Here is a 16,927-nt window from a genome sequence, read left to right as displayed (position 1 = left end):
TAATGACTTCGAAGCATATGTATCAGAAAGAAAGGAAATAAATTCATAAACAGGGGATATACTTCAAACTCCAGTGGAAGGGGAAGAAAAAAAGTTTTACTAGAAGGCAGGCCTGTTTTGCTTGGACCACCGCACAAAGCAAAAAGTTGTCAGTGGATTGTATCTAAAGATGCTAAAACAATTAGACCTGTGATATTAAGATCCACCCCTTGTTTATGGAGACACTATTTGGTCCAAAGACCACTGAAAAACTTAAAACTCCATATATCCCAATTTGAATGTCTTAGATTGAAATGAAATGATGTTTAATAAATAAGAAAAAAAGTATAGTAATTTTACCAAATGCCCAAAGGTGACCTGACTCTTTAATGATTGTCTTGATTGATTTTAAATTAGGGAGGGATTGATGAAGTTATAAATGTGTCTACTTGAAAAAGACACTCATTTTTTGCAGATAAAAAAAAAAGTTGACACTCATTTTTGGACGTCCCAAAAAGGAAAGGAGTGCAAGACGCTTCATATGAGACAAGGAAGTAATTAGTAAACCTGTTAGTTAAAAAGTCTCTAACCGATTATTCATCATTTAAAAGGTCATTTATATATTTAAATAATGTCTACAAGTGGCATGAGGAACTGCAATCTTATGAAATATACAAAATTCTAGTAAGTTTTCTTTTCCACCCTAACTTCTTGACAAGCAAGCAAGCTAAGCACATTCTACCATTTGGAAATTCTAGCCTAAACTACCCTGCTCAAACCAATAAAATAAACATGGAATCATAAAATGGTCAACAAGCAACAAGACAAAATATAGCCAAACCAGTCTCCACACCAAACACTAGCCCAAAGCTGTCCTTTCTAAAGTTTCAACCACGGAAGCTTTAGTATTCTGCTACTTTGCTGCACAAAATTGCTGGATTAACAGATATGACAATGTTGGGCCAAGTTTTATTGCATTACACTCAATCGCCGCCCTTAAAAACTAGCTGTCTGTACATCAAACATATGTCACCTTCATGTGGAAAAAAGAAAACATGTAAACCACCATTGGTCCCATATGCATCTCCATTGGGGTGGGGGGGGTTTGGGTGGTGGGTGGAAGAGAAGGAGAAAGACAGTGATAACTTGTTATGAGTTCATGAGATTATTTTAACAAATCTGTCAACACTGATTTGTCAGCACTGTTTTTACTATGTGGTATTTGCAATTAAACCTAATCAGAATGCAAGTAAAAACACCTGCGAGCATTTCCAAGAAGTGGACCAAAGCCATATCTCAGACCATTTCAAACCAACATCTATATCAAACGTCAAGTAATAACACAATTTATTCAGGTTAAATAAGAAACAAAATATTATCAAAAGAAAACTTAATGCAGTTGGTTGCAAGAAATCAAATCAATATCATTTGAAAAAGAACAATCACAAGTTTCAAGTTTTTCCAGATAAAAGAATATACCTTTCTTTAGAAAGTTTATAGAAGTTGGAAATATGACCCCATAGTGTCTTCTCAAATGTCTCCCAAGTCTGATCTACATCTTCAAAATATTCTCTGGGCCACATTCCAAATTGAGAGAGAGAGAGAGAGAGAGAGAGAGAGAGAGAGGTGATTAAGCCTCAGACTGTACGCATCATTAATAAACAAATTATGGAAATAAAATTATTGAAAAGGTTTAGTATAAGTGAAATCATCATCATCCAAAACATTTGCTCGAGAACTGGAAAAACACCATCCGTGCGAATGGCTCTAGTATAAAAATGGAAAAACACCAGAAGATATACTGGAAAACTGGCAAGTACTGAAAGCTTACACATAGCTTCATTTTTATTTTTATTTTTATTTTCCATTGAGCTCCTTTAACTTTTTGATATCTAATTGTTACCAGTACTGGGCTCACCATAAGAACTTCAAATGCAACGAGGAAAAAGCTAGAAATTATTTCTTGAGCCAGAAATTTTGTGAATTCCTCTCTGTTTTTTTTTTTGAAATTTCATGTCATTTGTTTAATCTGTTACATATATAAAACAGTTTTTGCTCCAACTTATGTTGAATGGTGATTTCTTAAGCCGGTTCTTTCTTCTTCTCCAATTTAAATAACTTTGGCTTCATATAATCTCCTATATTTCACTGATATTAAAAGTCTAGTAAACTCATGAAACTAAGTCACCTAAGTTTGAAACTCTTATTTTTCTGCAACTGGTGATTTATGAAAATTGTCCTGAACTTTTTATTTTTTATTTTTTTTATAAATAATTGAGATATCATTAAAAGTGCAAAGTGCATCCAGTTACACAAGAAGCATACAAGAGAAACATCTAGTTAGAAAGAAGAAAAATAAAAATAACAAGAAAATCATGACAACTAAGCACCAAGAGAGATACAAATTATGAGCTTGTATATAGGATTGGGTACTCAAAGCTTCATCACTCGCGGTAGAGCAGATATTTGTAGCCAAGCAGATGAGAGAGAAGGAAGCTTTGAGAGATTTTGAATACGACCCTACTTATCAAAAAAAAAAAAAAGATTTTGAATACGACCCAATAAAAGTATAGACTTTAGAATGGTGATGATAGTTCAATAGTTAAAGAAAAAAGTCCCCCATTAAGTAACCTTACAGGACCATGGCCAATGTGAAAATTAGAAAGAAGTGGTGTGCATGTATGTGGGATGTGGAATGCACAAGAGGGGGTCTTCAAATCTAAGGCAGGCAGTGGCCCCCTTGGAGCCAGCTAGCACCTACTCATGAAAGTGACAAATAACTTTACAAGACAACACAAACCTTAGTCTGCCAACCTCTTCCTTGTGAGATCCTGCAGCTGCTAATGCAAACCTTCGCTTCCCATCAAGAGCCGTTAACCTCTATCACAAATTAAGGATGAAAAACCAAAGATCAGAGTATGAGTACAACGTAATTTTTGAATTTTTTTTGAGGTAATCATATATACTGTATATATAAAATGTGTATAGATACAACGATACACACACACAAAACTAAAAATATTGTCACCTCGTAAATGTTTTTTTGATAAGTATTGTTACCTCGTAACTGTTAACAATTTCTTTATCATCGCTCAAAGAATCCCGTGCTTCAGCTGCTTCAACAGAAATGGACATCATGCCCTCAACATCCTACCACAAAATCATGTCTTCAGCTAGACAGCAACCACATAGAAAAGTTGGAAAAAAAAAAACAAACGAGAAGGTCGTAAAGCTTCATTCCTTGGGGTTTAAAACTTTAAAACTTAGAAAAGTTGTAAAACAACAAACAAGAAGGTCATAAAGCTTCATGCCTCAGGGTTTAAAACTTTTAAATGCATGCTTCACAAAGCATCAACAACATAAACAGCCGTGCGTTTCACATTCCTTTTTTTGCAAGATAAAGTCTTGTCAGGCGATTTCAACTCAACTAGACTGGTGATCAGTTGCATGTAGCATTCTAGTGAGGCTGCATTTTCATGTAACAGCCTTTGACGAGATAGAGACAAAAATTCAAAGCAGTATATCTCTTTTTACCGAGACTACAAATTGTAGGTACAATAACACACAAAATAATCATGATAAAAAACTTATTCAACTTAGGTTGAACCCACCCACCTTCAAGGTTGTATTCAAGTTGTTCCTTGCATTGCTAAGGATCTTTATTTGATCATGGTTTTCAATTAATGTTTGGCACTCTTGACAAAGCCTGATGCACAAGGCAATAATATTAAGAACAAACTCAAATACATTAATATTAAAATGGAAGTGAAGTTTAGACATATCACCCAAAAACCAACAACCCCCTTATAATGTTATAACACTCACTCAATATATCTCATCAATAACATACTTTTCAATAGAGAGGAAGTTTTCACGCAGCTGGTTTATGGAGTTCTGGGATAAGGAAAGAGATTCCAGTCCAGCTTCTGCCTGTTCAACCTGCAGAGTCCAAAGAATTATTATGTAAGCACATTGAAATATAAGAGTTGTGGAGCTTTCTCAGCTCCATAAAGGAATCAGATAGAATGTAAGGGGAAAAAACATGATTGAAAATCATCCCGGTGCAGCAGCTTTCCCCATGAAAAATGATGGGAATTGGTGCATATACCTGCTCTGCGACCATTGTACTAAGTTGTGCATCATTTGCCTGACAATAAAGAACAATAACCAAATTCAGAATTGACAATCTAAAGGCTTATTATATAGAAATTACCAAAACAAAAGTCAACATAATGCCACTAAAGTGACAAATATTTTACATCATTATTAAAACACCATATAACTGAAGCATCTATCACCAACAAAATTAATTGCCTCGGCACCAACCACCAACAGAGATGCACACACCAACTCATTTTCATAAACTCTAACCAGCATCTGCTGTAGACAATCATGCCACATACATCAACTGCACCATTTATTATGATTCATCCATCACATCTTAATTTAAGGTTAGGCACACAACAAAGGTTCATGTGCAACTTTTTGCTCCTTTTAATGAAGTAAATGCACAAAAAGGGGGTACAACCCTATTACACGAAATGTATACAAGAATAACACCAAAAACAAAACTTAGCTTCTGAAGTTTAACAATTCTAAAAATTCAATCAGAGAAGCAACAGAAAAGCATTCAAATGCATCCATCCAGTCAGAGAAAGATTGGAAGAATAGCAGCTTCAAGCCCAAGACAAAAGTTTATAATCCTTACAAATGTGAGCATTCCCCTCTCTCCATAAACAAGAGATGAGACATAAAGGATTGTCTTACAAATCATATTGTTTACTGTTGATATATATATATTTAAAGCGTAGTGGGGCACAACCCTAATACATAGAGAGTACACAGTTGATAACTGAATACATATGCCACACAACTGCAAAGAAAATCTCCTTGTAATTTCACAAGTCTATTGGCCATAGCTATTGATAAATCACTAATTTTCCTAAAAGTTTAAGCTAATAGAAAGAGTTAAATTTAATCATTTAATCAATACTTTAACATTATCCCTCACGTGTGGACTCAAACACCCTTTTAATAGGTGAGGCCCAACACGTAGAATAACTAATTGAAATCTACATGGTTCCTATGGGTTTTGTTGAGAATGAGGATGGGTTGACTGGCATCCTAGATTGTGAAATGTCTTCTTTGACTTTGAAGTATCTTGGTCTTCCGTTGAGGGCCTCTGATAAGGCAAAGCCTACTTGGGACGGTGTTATTGAAAAGATAGAACGTCGATTGGCTAGTTGAAAAATTATGTACTTGTCTACGGGTGGTACGATAACCCTTATAAATAGCACTCTTTTCAATTTGCCTACTTATTTCTTGTCCCCCTTCCCACCCCCTGTGGGTGTTGCAAACCGCATAAAGAAGCTTCATCAAGATTTTCTATGGAGCAGGCTATCCACAGAGTTCAAATTTCACTTGGTAAACTGGTCTATGGTGTGGGGACAAGACCCTTAAGGAAACCTTTCCAAATTTATATGGTATTGTTTGTACAAAGGATGGCTTTAGTCGCAACTCACTTGGAGTTTTCTAATAGCTCCAATCAATGGAACGAAAGCTTTCTTAGAACAACTCATGATTGGGAGGTGAATGTTTTTGCATCGTTCTTCATTTTGTTGTACTCAGTTAGAGTGAAAGGGATGGTGAAGACAATCTTAGGTGGTCCCCCTCTAGAAAAGGTTGTTTGTTGTTGGCTCCTTCTACAATGTCCTTGCTAGTAATGATGTCACTCCTTTCCCTTGGAAAATCATTTGGCAGACTAAAGTTCCTTTGAAAGCGACCTTCTTTGCTTGGACAGCGGCCCTAGGGAAGATTCTTACCATGAACAATCTTAGAAAGCAACATATCATTGTGGTCAATACGTGTTGCATGAGCAAGAGGAATAAAGAGACTGTGGACCATCCACTCCTCCATTGTGAGGTTACTAGCACCTTATAAAATGCTTTTTTCCGTCAATTTAGACTATCTTGGGTGATGCCTAGTAGAGTAACTGACTTATTTGCTTGTTGGTAGACTAGTGGTAGAACTACGAGTGCTACTGTGTGAAAGATAGTCTTCTGGCCTCTTGTGGTATCTTTGGAGAGAAAGAAATGACAGAAGTTTCGAGGACCGTGAGAGTGTTAGAAATAAAAAAGGATAGATGCACAAGCAATAGTATTCTCTTCTAACAGAGAGGATGTTGGCAAAGCTTGAGTCTTTTTTTCTTTTTTACTCTCTACCTTTGGACAGTTGTATTTGTAACTCCTTTAGTGCTTAGTTTTCATGATTTTCTTGTTTTTTTTTTTGTCCTTCTACCTAGGTGCTTTTCCTTGTATATTCCCAAAGTACCTAAGTAGCGTAATTCACTTTTAATGATATTTTGTTTACCTAAAAAAAAAGGAAAACTTTTGACAATTTGGAACAAAAGAAAGTGTATGTGCTTGCCTCAAAACTCTAAAACCATTGAGAAAGCCGCTAGGTTAACCATTTATCAAAATAGAAAATCTGACTGTTGAAACCCGAAAACAGATTATACATCTTTGGCAGTCCTCGAAACCAAAACATTGGAACTGACATTTATAAGTTGGGTGGAAGGTGGAGGGCACTTATGGAGTTGGAGTGTGGAAACGTATTTGGAGAGGGTGAGGAATTTTCTCGAGCACTCTAAAATAACATATACGCACAGATTATACATCTCTGGCATCTCTGTCTCACACTCATAATCAACAAGCACATACACCTTCCACCCAACTTCTTGGAACTCAGTTCTATGAATCTTCTATATGAGGTGCCTATGTTTCAGTGATACATATATGGTTGTCACCAAGACATACTTTGCATGACACCATATTCATCAAGAATAAATGTCTTCAACTTCTCAGAACATGCTTCTGGGAATATTTCACGTGTAACATGGACTTGGGACTGAGTTCTATAGCAAGTTAGAGTAAAAGAGATAGGCTTATTTACAGCATATCTGATTACTTAACTAGAAGTTAGTATGCAATAAGGTAGTTCTCAGTTAGAAATTCTATTTTTTTACTAAAAAGCCATACGCACCTCTAAGCATTTCACGTCTAATTTATATTTTTCATTTCTAAAAGAGCTGATAAGAAAATAAATGGAAAGAAAAAAAAAAATTCTGCATTGCCAATATACTAGTACAAGTGATCGGCAATCCCCGATCACAATTCGGAAGGGTTGTAGGCTTGTAGCGAATCACGGTAACTAGAACTGGGAATAGTTTCAATAATCTAGAAAGCCCCAGATCCACTAGAGTCCCAGAAACACCAAGACAATGCTCTACAACGTCAATGTAAAAATCATGCAGGACATGTAACAGAGTGCAATTTGATTTATACGCATTTTGCTCTTTCTTGATAAAACTTCGAACCTAACAACCCAACCCAATCCCAATTTCTACACATTTCCACAGCAGCAGTCCAATCACATTTCCATTTTAAAAGTAGTCAATCCAATGTTATCAGCTGTATAAACCATAACCAAGTTCAATCCCATCTACAAAGACAAAATGCACAGAATTGGCACCTGTTGACGCGCAATGTAATCAGCCTTGATCGATGCGATGGACTGCAGGAGCTCCGGCAGCGGCAATAGCTTGGCGACCTCGCGCACCGCCGATTCCTTAGCTTCAACCGCCAGATCCTCCACCATCATTTCCTGCAACAATTACCCGGTATATCGATGAACGGAAATGAAATTTCAGTGCGTTCGGAAACCCCAAAAACTGATTTTGTGTTCATTTCATTTCATTTCAAACTGACTTTGGGTCTTTTTCTGCGCCCCGCCGTGTACTTTCGGTGTTTGGACTTGTATGCGTCACCATGGGCTTAGTCAATGTGGCCCAGTCCAGCATGAACTTGCCTAGTTTTTTTTTTTTTTTTTTTTTTGTCAAAGATAAATTTTTGTCCTTCAGAAAATAGCACATAGAATTGTTAGAATTAAAATTAGGTTTAATTACACATTACCTTCTTTTAAACTTTTTTTTTTAATATATTTCTAATATTTCAATTTTTACAATATACCCTCGATCAGTCATTTTAACCCATTTGGGTTAAAAGGGGTTGATGCTTGGAATTGGGCTGTCAGCGCCTAGATAGAAATTTTTGGTCCATTAAGCCTATTGGACATGGCACAAGCTCTTAAACTAAAGAAATGTTGTTCATGATAATTTCAATGCGGAGGGAGTAAGGTCCGCTCATTGCTCAGGCAAATGAAACATGATGATCTCCTATTCAAATAAACTGAAAAATATCTAATTGATTATGTTTGAAGGTATTTTTGTATTTTCATCTTTTTTTTTTTTTTTTATGAAAAGAGGATGCATTGGATCAGTGCCCAGGGGTGAGCACGGGGCGGATTTCTGCAGTTTTCCTACCCGAATCCGCACCCTGCGGGTTGGAAATTTTCAACCCGGGTGGCTGGCACAGGGAACAAAATTCGCGGGTCGGGGTAGATCGGGGCAGGTTGGGCGGGTTTCTTTCTTCTCCTCCATTTTCATTTCTTCTACAGATTTATCATCTATTTTCCTTCTAAACAAACAACCCAACAATCAGAAGTTGCTAAACCCCGAGATTAACCCAACATCTTCAGATTAAGATAATGAAAGAAGAGATCTCTCGGATCCCCATTCATGAAAGAGGTCTAGGGAGAGAAAAAAACCTGAATCGGCGGAGGTTGAGCGGCGGCGCAGATGAGAGAAGAGTCGGACGAGAGAGCGGAAGAGAGACGAGAGAGAGGGGGAGAGGCGAGACTGAGAGAAGAGAGGAGAAGGAAAAAAAAAAAAAAAAAAAAATATCGTTTTCCCTGCTCTGTGGCTACATGTAGTCACGACACGGCACCCCAACAATTTTTTTTTAAAAAAAACGTTCTATTTTCCTGCTCCGTGGCCCCCCAATCTATTAAAAAAAAACAAGTTGTTTCTTTTTTCCGTCCTTTATCACGCTTTCTTCTCTGAGTTCTCTCCCTTAGTTCCTATCAAACATTCTCTCTCTTTCTTTGACGCCCCAACTCCAAGTCATAATCATTAATAAATTGCATTTGTAACTTGTAAGAGTAAATGTCCAAAGATCTGATATAAAGTGGGTTTTGTATCCTTTATTCCCTTAAAATTGATTTAGGGTTTAGTTTATGCATTTAACCTTGATTTCTTATAAACATTATCTTCTTTAGGTTTCAACACATGTTAAACCACAATATTATCACCAAGCTGATCAGCATTCATGTTGGCATGAAGCAATGCAAGCTGAAGGGCTTGTGTCTTTTTGTTAGTTTAGTTATACTTCTATATATATATATATATATATATATATATATATATATATTTTCCATACAAAAATTCTAAACTTCTATATCCTTTATATCACGTCTATTACTTCTAAATCAAAAAACACAACCAGTCCATTGCCAAACTTAGCCACCCTATATTAAACTCTATACATGTCATTCACGATTATTTTTTTACTAATCTGAAATTTTGTTAAAAGACATTTACTATATTCGTTAAGAAATCATAGCAGTAACTAGCTTCTTTTTTTTTTTTTTTTTTAGAAAAATATTGAATATATATCATATATCAAATCAAAAATAGAGCAGATTCCTCCATCAAAATTACATCACGGATACAATTAGATGATTCCTCCAACCAAACCTTATTACGCTCTACTCACAGGACAAGGTTTTTTTTCGTATTTATTTAATTGCACATTATATGTGACACATTTATAAACAACAATAAACCTTTTGGGTGCACAGTAAAAGCCCCTTATAGGCGTGCAGCAAGTGGAACTAAATAAAGCAACTCCAACAAGAGTGGGTCGACTTGGTGTCTTGTATTCATATGGGAGGAAATGAGTTTCACATAAATTATCATGGGGGTAATGTGAATTTTAGTAGTTAGATAGACTCTTACATGATAGTGTATATTTTAGGAGAAACTACTTTTTGCCCCTATTAACTATAACGAATTGGTACTTTCCCCCATGAACTGTCAACTGTATTACTTTACTCCCATGAACTACTATTTTGTGCCCAAAACTCCCTTCCATCAGTCAAAGCCGTTAATTCAGACGGTCAAGCAGTCACTTTGCGTCACTTTGCCCCCATGAACTACAACGCATTGTCATTTTGCCTTAATGAATTGCAATGCATTGTCACTTTGACCATCTGAGTTAATGGTTTTGACTAACGAAAGGGGGTTTTGGGCACAAAATGGTAGTTCATGGGGGTAAAGTAGTACAGTTAGCAGTTAATGGGAAGAAATTGCCAAAGCGTTGTAGTTCATAGGGGCAAAATGTAGTTTCCCCTATATTTTAATAATTAGTGTAGTAAATACCACGTAAACTATTACATTAGTTTGTAAAGAACTTTTAATAAAAGTTGTAAAACCCTTATTAATATACAATTTCAAAAAATAGCACAATGAAAGAATGGCATGTATTATTATTGAGAAATGATTGTTTACATTCAAAGTGCATTTCGAGTGCATTTCTGCAGAGTTGGCATGCTCTATTCGCTATTAGTTTTTTTTTTTTTTCTTTTTCTTTTTCTTTTCGAGAAATGATATTTTTTCATCATTCGTCTATTTCTCATCCATTTCTATTCATATATATTTTTTTAAATCCACCATTAAATGTGGATTCTATAGGTTCAATTGTAGATTTAAAAAAGAGATGAATGAGAAATAAATGAATAATATGTCTTCTTACTTAAGAGTAGATAGAACATGTCAACTCAATCAATCAAATTGTATGCAAAATGGATCCCAAAGTGCAAAGAAATATTTATTATTATTATTATTGTTTCTCGATAACTTACCCAAAAAAAATTATTAACTATTCTTTTTTTTGGCCAAGGTGAGAGGGAGGTTTGACCAAGGATTGATGTAGGTGTGCGGTAACTGTGGAGAAGGAGTGAGCTTGCAACCTATGATTCAACAAATAGATGTGATACAACTAAGGTACTTGATGAAATGACTCAGAGAGACAACGAGCAAGGAACTAGCATTTTGACCACTAAGGATAAAGGATATTAAATCCTCATTTTTTGTTGGTTTGCCAATGGCAGTTAACTGATTTGCCCATTTTTTTTGGTAGTTCTCAAATATTCAGAACATGACTTGGAGCCTTGATTTAGACTTTGTAGTTAGCGTTTCAGATGAGAAACTCGTGATCGAGATTCATATGCAAAGTAGGTCTTCAAAGCACTCCACACTTGATTTAAAGAATTCAAGCCAAACATGGTGGTCAGCACAAACTCAGAAAGAGTAAGATTTAGCCAACCAACGAAAAATGATCATTTCTAACCCATAGAGAGTAATCAGGGTTAGGTACACTTTTGCCTTGCTCATCAGTGAATCTTCATCAAATCTCATCATTCAAATATATTCTAACAATTATTGCCCTACTCTTTTAGTTTGTTTTGGGTATGTTGTTGTAGAGCCCACCCTAATTTCGCTAATTGTAGTTATCTGAGATTATGAAGAAAACAACGATTTTCATTGAGCTCCAATCAAATTCTAAACGAGCTCGTGTTGAAGTAGATTTAGCAAAATTATCACACGATTCTTGCTTAAGAAAACAAAATTTGCGATTATCATTCTAGTGATAGAAACCAAATCACTTATTCTGTTAATTATACTTTTTTAATATTTATTTAACTTTTTTTTTTATTATTATTCATAAAATTTGTTTGCCTCCCCTAAATGAACATCTTGGCTTTGCCACTGCGCGCAACTATTCCACAATGTTGATGTACAGTCTCAACCAACTCTTTAATGATCATTCTTTGCTAAAAAAAATTAAAATGATTCAACAGTCACATTAGAATTTTAAGATAATTGTTGACATGGGCAAAACTAGAATATTATAGGGGGGACAAAACTAAAAAATTAAAAATAAATTGACAATTGATTTCATAAAAATAGATAAATAATATTCAAACTACTGATCTTAAAACTAGAAATAGATAAAATAGATAATTAAAACTCTTAATTAAAATAGATAATTGTCAACCCACATCATATATTATCATATAACATATCAATTCTTATTAACTTGTTCATCAGAATCACCAAAGTCTTCAATCCAAGTACTTTTGTAGGGTACTTTACAGGAGGGCATATTAGGAGGGGGCGGGAGCATACTCGTCTCAGGTGTGCCGCCATCCTTCACTATCATTACAGTGCTCATGCCCCAGGTAAGATGTCGATCAAAATGGCAGTGCCAAAACCATACGCCTGATATAAATTAAAGCATCCAATGTTAGTACTTAGTGTAAATGTTTGTATCGTTGACTTTTGTTTTCTTAATTTAATTTTTTTCCCAAAGTTAAAGAGCTTAATTACCAGGATTATTTGCTTTGAATCTGATGGTAACCCATCCATCCTTGGGGACTCCTATAGTATTCACTTCAAGTGGATCGACCAAGTTATAGGTTTTGGGGTCAGTCTCATTATTGAAATTGCCAAGACCTGATCCAACCACGTAAAAGTTATACCCATGCATGTGCAGTGGATGAATCGCTGATGCATTCAATACGTTAGTATCTTGAAAAGTTATTTCCACTTGTTCATTGTAGTTTAAAATCTTGACTTTGGTCCCCGGCGTCGGTATTGTAGTATTGTCCGGCAAAACGCTCTGAGTGAAGTTATAAAAAACTGGCGGCCAGTTTGGAAAATCCTCGGTGTAAACTCCACTCAAGTTCCTGCATGCTCATATTTTGAAATAAAATGTTAGCTAGAGCAAATTCTAATTAAGTAGACAAACAGAAGGAAAGAAAAAGATATATAATAGAAAAATACCTGTAATAGGCAAGCAATATATCAGTACTCGGGTTTAAAAAACTTATGTTGTTTAAGCTTGAAGCCATCTTATTTCCAGCTACCCCAGAACATGATGCATTTGGACAGGGAAACTCATTCAGAGCAATTGTGATATACATTTTGGTAGTTATATTTAGTGGAACGTTTACTGGGTGATCTTTGCTTGCTAAGCTCCTAAGGCTGTCCAAAAATCTATTTGCAGCAGGAATGGCCATGTAGGATGGAAGGCTGGAAGGAAAGATAGGATACTCGGGTGTTGTATAGTTGCCACTGTACATAAGAATTGCTGTAGCATTTGTTTTATCATATGTTTGAAGTTGTGGTATTGCATCATAATATTGTCTTATGGCAATGTAGTAGTGGCTCAAAGATTGGTTTGTTGTTACCAAGACGTCCATGGTTTGTCCGGGGGAAATCATTAAATAATCTCTGACTACGGGTTTTATGTAGTTCCCATCCATCCCGACAACTGTGAGGCTATGGTTAGCAATTGCAAAGAAGAGTTGTGCATTCATGGCTGCATTAACTATCCGGACAAGATATGTTTTCCCATAATCAACCACCCAACGATACGTTGATTCTGTAACAAGTAACAAAAACCAAATATTTTGGTCCTTAATTATTCGAAAAATAAAAACCAAATTGCTATGATTTCATAACAATTTATAATTTTGTGTACCTTGAGAGCATGGTAATAAGTCTCCCGGTTGGCCATTGATGACATAAGAATCCGACATCGGGGTGGCTGCTCCGATGGCGAGGTCCTCGTAAACTAACTCGTTAATGTCTCCAAGAAACCAAGATCTTGCATTTACAACAATGCATATATGTACGTGGTATAAGAAGTGGTATGGTAAAAGGATAGAGTTTTTCTAAATTTGGTTAGCAGAAGTTTCTTGATATATACACGTGTCCCTTAAGTAGGAATGACAAATTATAACAAGAGTCAAAAACCTAACATGAAATTAGTCTTATATTCTGTCTTGACACGAACTCAATCCAACGCATGACATATATGGACTAACAATTTTTGACACAATCCTACTTATCTGACACATACCCAACACGACGCATTTTAGGGTTATTTAAACTATATATATAGATACCATTTGACAACTACTAAACATATATAAAAGAAATATTCCAAATGCTTGCTAGCTAGATATATAAATGATTCATAAAACTTAATGTACGTACCGAGGACGAGAATCTCTTCATCATCAGGCTTTGGATAAGGATAAGTCGTTCCTTCAATGGGATAAACAACAATGGCACCATGAACACTGGATCTCGTCCAGTCACTGTGGGCATGCCACCAAAGAGTTCCTTCCTCAGTACTGAGAATGACTTTGTACGTAAAATTTGAACCTGGTTCTATTGGACATTGTGTGATATACACTGGACCATCTGACCATGGATTTCTCGGTTGGCTGATTCCATGCATGTGAACATCATATTGCATTTATTTATTAATTATCGATGTGTATCATTATTTCATGATCTTTACTATCACTATTATTATCACCATATTATTAGTACGGTCAATTTATTACAATATTGCCCTCTTATTATTAGTGATCATGGTGGACATATAAAAAAATCATTAATTAATACAAAAAATTCAATATATTTTATGAAAAAAATAAAAATTTTAAACCTACAAGACTTCCAACATAGAAATAAGGCTAATTAACTATATATGTGCTAATTATGATCTTTCTCGTCGCCTAAGAGAAAACAAGGATAACCATTCTATGAGGAGAAAAGAACTTTGTTTCTACGAATGCAGAAAAATAATTGTTATCAAGAAAAGAAATAGGGGAAATTTCATTTTATACCATTGAATTACTATGCGATTTGATAAGGCCCCAAACTTCAAAACTTCTCAATTTGAATCCCTGAACTTTCATATGTAGCCAATTTGAACCCTTCCGTCAGATTTTAAACGTTAAAAGTGAGACAATGATGTTTATACCCCTATTTTTTTTTTTTTTTTATAAAATTCCAAATTTACCCTTAATTCCAAATTATATATATATAAAAGGGGTTCTCTGGCCGAGACCCAGCGTGGGTCACGGCCAGACCTGCGTAGGTCTAAAGTGAAGTTTTCTCAAATAAATAAGACTAACTGAAGAAAAGGAGAATTATATAAAAACAAATGAACTATAATATATTATGACCTCAAATTATATAATAAAAAATGCTAAACCAAATAAAATAAAATTATAGATGGATATTAGGTGAGAGAGAGAGAGAGAGAGAGAGTACCAGTGAATTGTTAAACCATAATATCCTTCATTGCGAACATTAACAAACACCGTATCCCCTTTATGAACACGTATTACCGGTCCTGGAAAACTGTAATTTACTACCAACATGCTTTTTGTGCTACACAACCTCGTAAAATTTTTCTCCCGTAGCTGTGAGACGAAAGAGGACTAAGGGAAACCAAAACGAAATAAAATAACCGCACACAAAATATATCTATTCACACACGGGATTGTTTTTCACAACCAATTTGAAATGAGCCCACGCGTACACTGTGAATTTGACAAGCATTTATTTTACTAAATTATTTAATTTGATGACCATGTGTTGTGTATAAAAGATAAAAGCGATATAAAAAAAAGTTATAAAATTGTAAATGGAATTGCATATTTGTCCATAGCAAGCGCAACGCATTTCTTTAATTCCCATGGCAGTTTCTGTGAATAGATTATCATGTTATTTAAAATTAAACATGAAGTTATACTATACTTAAATAATGTGACATGTAATTAAGGATTATTAAATGAATATTTGAATAGAATTGTAATATATCACTACAAAAAAATAGATGTTTTTTGAGCGTGGCAAACGCAACTTATGTTTGCCGCGTCCAGCTGTGTCCTAGCAGTGCGTCAAAAAAAATATTGTCGAATTAACACGTCGCCGATATCAATTCCACCGATCAAAAACTTTTTTTAATAAAAAAAAAATGTAACATTAATTTTGATATAAACAAATATGCATTAAAAAACAATTAATGTTAATTGGCATAAAAAATTAATTTTTATTGTCATTAGTATAAATTATAATTCTTATTGTGATATATATATATATCACATGCATGCCAATTAATATATAAATATATGCATGCATAAGATAATATATATATTTATTATAAGTTTTTGACGTGCCATCAAAAAAATATTAATTTTAATTATATATATATATATATATGTCAAAACTAATTTTAATTTTGATATAAAAAAATATGTATTAAAAAACAATTAATGTTAATTGGCATAAAAAATTAATTTTGATTGGATAGGAAAATTATAGTTTATCATATTAGTATAAATTACTTGGTATATATATATATATATATATATATATATATATCGTCGTCATAAATTGATCAGTCTAGTAATATTAATATGATAGCTAGTCATATTAATTTTGTAAAAATATATAAAACATACTTGATACATTTATTTTATAAGATCCGCAAACCTCATATGAACTCGACAAACACAACATATGTGGTCGGTTAGTTGATACATCTAATTATCTATACATCTAGAATATTAATTTATTTATTCTCTAATTAATTTTAATTGGATAGAGTAAATATATGATAGAGTAAATATAATTTTAATAAAATTTAAATAAATAAAATTTATAATAATTTAAATAAGATTATATATATATATATATATATATTATAAGTTTTTGACGTGCCACACATGGCACGTCAAAAATATTATATATTTATAATATTTTTTATAATATATTATAAATTCATTATATTATATAATTAAAATATAATATAATGAATCCTTATTATTTTTTGTTTTTTTATTACTTAATTATATGAAATTATATATATATATATATTAAATCAGAAATATACATATATAAATAAAATATATTTTTTATTAGTCTTTTGACGTGCCATGCATGGCACGTCAAAAGGCTAATAAAAGTTATTATTTTAAATTCTTTTAATTATATATATCACACATATCGTTTATAGAGATAGAGTTTTTGACGTGCTGGGTTTTGGCACGTCAGAAATTATTACTGTTTCAATTTTTTTTTTTTTTTTTTTTTTTTTTTTTTTTTTTTTTTTTTTTTTTTTTT

General features: G+C 33.9%; 2 protein-coding genes across 4 annotated transcripts in view; both read right to left on the bottom strand.

The window, feature by feature from the left end:
- LOC132183575 (exocyst complex component SEC6) overlaps positions 1-8,760 on the bottom strand; it is a 31,277-nt gene extending 22,517 nt beyond the window's left edge. For 2 of the 3 annotated variants that reach the window (XM_059596899.1, XM_059596901.1), the window contains exons 1-8: positions 8,644-8,760; positions 7,510-7,641; positions 4,088-4,126; positions 3,830-3,918; positions 3,595-3,685; positions 3,040-3,129; positions 2,780-2,859; positions 1,459-1,551 (exon numbers count right to left, since the gene is read on the bottom strand). In XM_059596899.1, the coding sequence (XP_059452882.1) occupies positions 1,459-1,551; positions 2,780-2,859; positions 3,040-3,129; positions 3,595-3,685; positions 3,830-3,918; positions 4,088-4,126; positions 7,510-7,638 (611 nt within the window). In that variant the 5' untranslated portion in view covers positions 7,639-7,641; positions 8,644-8,760. Of the gene's footprint in view, positions 1-1,458; positions 1,552-2,779; positions 2,860-3,039; positions 3,130-3,594; positions 3,686-3,829; positions 3,919-4,087; positions 4,127-7,509; positions 7,642-7,745; positions 7,846-8,643 lie in introns of those variants that run through there. The other variant, XM_059596900.1, reaches the window with a different exon arrangement.
- Positions 8,761-12,020: 3,260 nt separating this feature from the next.
- LOC132184034 (laccase-14-like) overlaps positions 12,021-16,927 on the bottom strand; it is a 13,138-nt gene continuing 8,231 nt past the window's right edge. Inside the window, exons 2-7 of the mRNA XM_059597510.1 lie at positions 15,071-15,222; positions 13,996-14,244; positions 13,482-13,606; positions 12,782-13,382; positions 12,326-12,684; positions 12,021-12,217 (exon numbers count right to left, since the gene is read on the bottom strand). Of these exons, the coding sequence (XP_059453493.1) occupies positions 12,021-12,217; positions 12,326-12,684; positions 12,782-13,382; positions 13,482-13,606; positions 13,996-14,244; positions 15,071-15,222 (1,683 nt within the window). The remainder of the gene's footprint in view (positions 12,218-12,325; positions 12,685-12,781; positions 13,383-13,481; positions 13,607-13,995; positions 14,245-15,070; positions 15,223-16,927) is intronic.

The sequence above is a fragment of the Corylus avellana genome, chromosome ca6, assembly GCF_901000735.1.
Source record: "Corylus avellana chromosome ca6, CavTom2PMs-1.0".
NCBI classification, from domain to species: Eukaryota; Viridiplantae; Streptophyta; class Magnoliopsida; order Fagales; family Betulaceae; genus Corylus; species Corylus avellana.
Note: the sequence above shows the minus strand (reverse complement) of the source record. Positions and strands in the feature narration are given on the sequence as shown.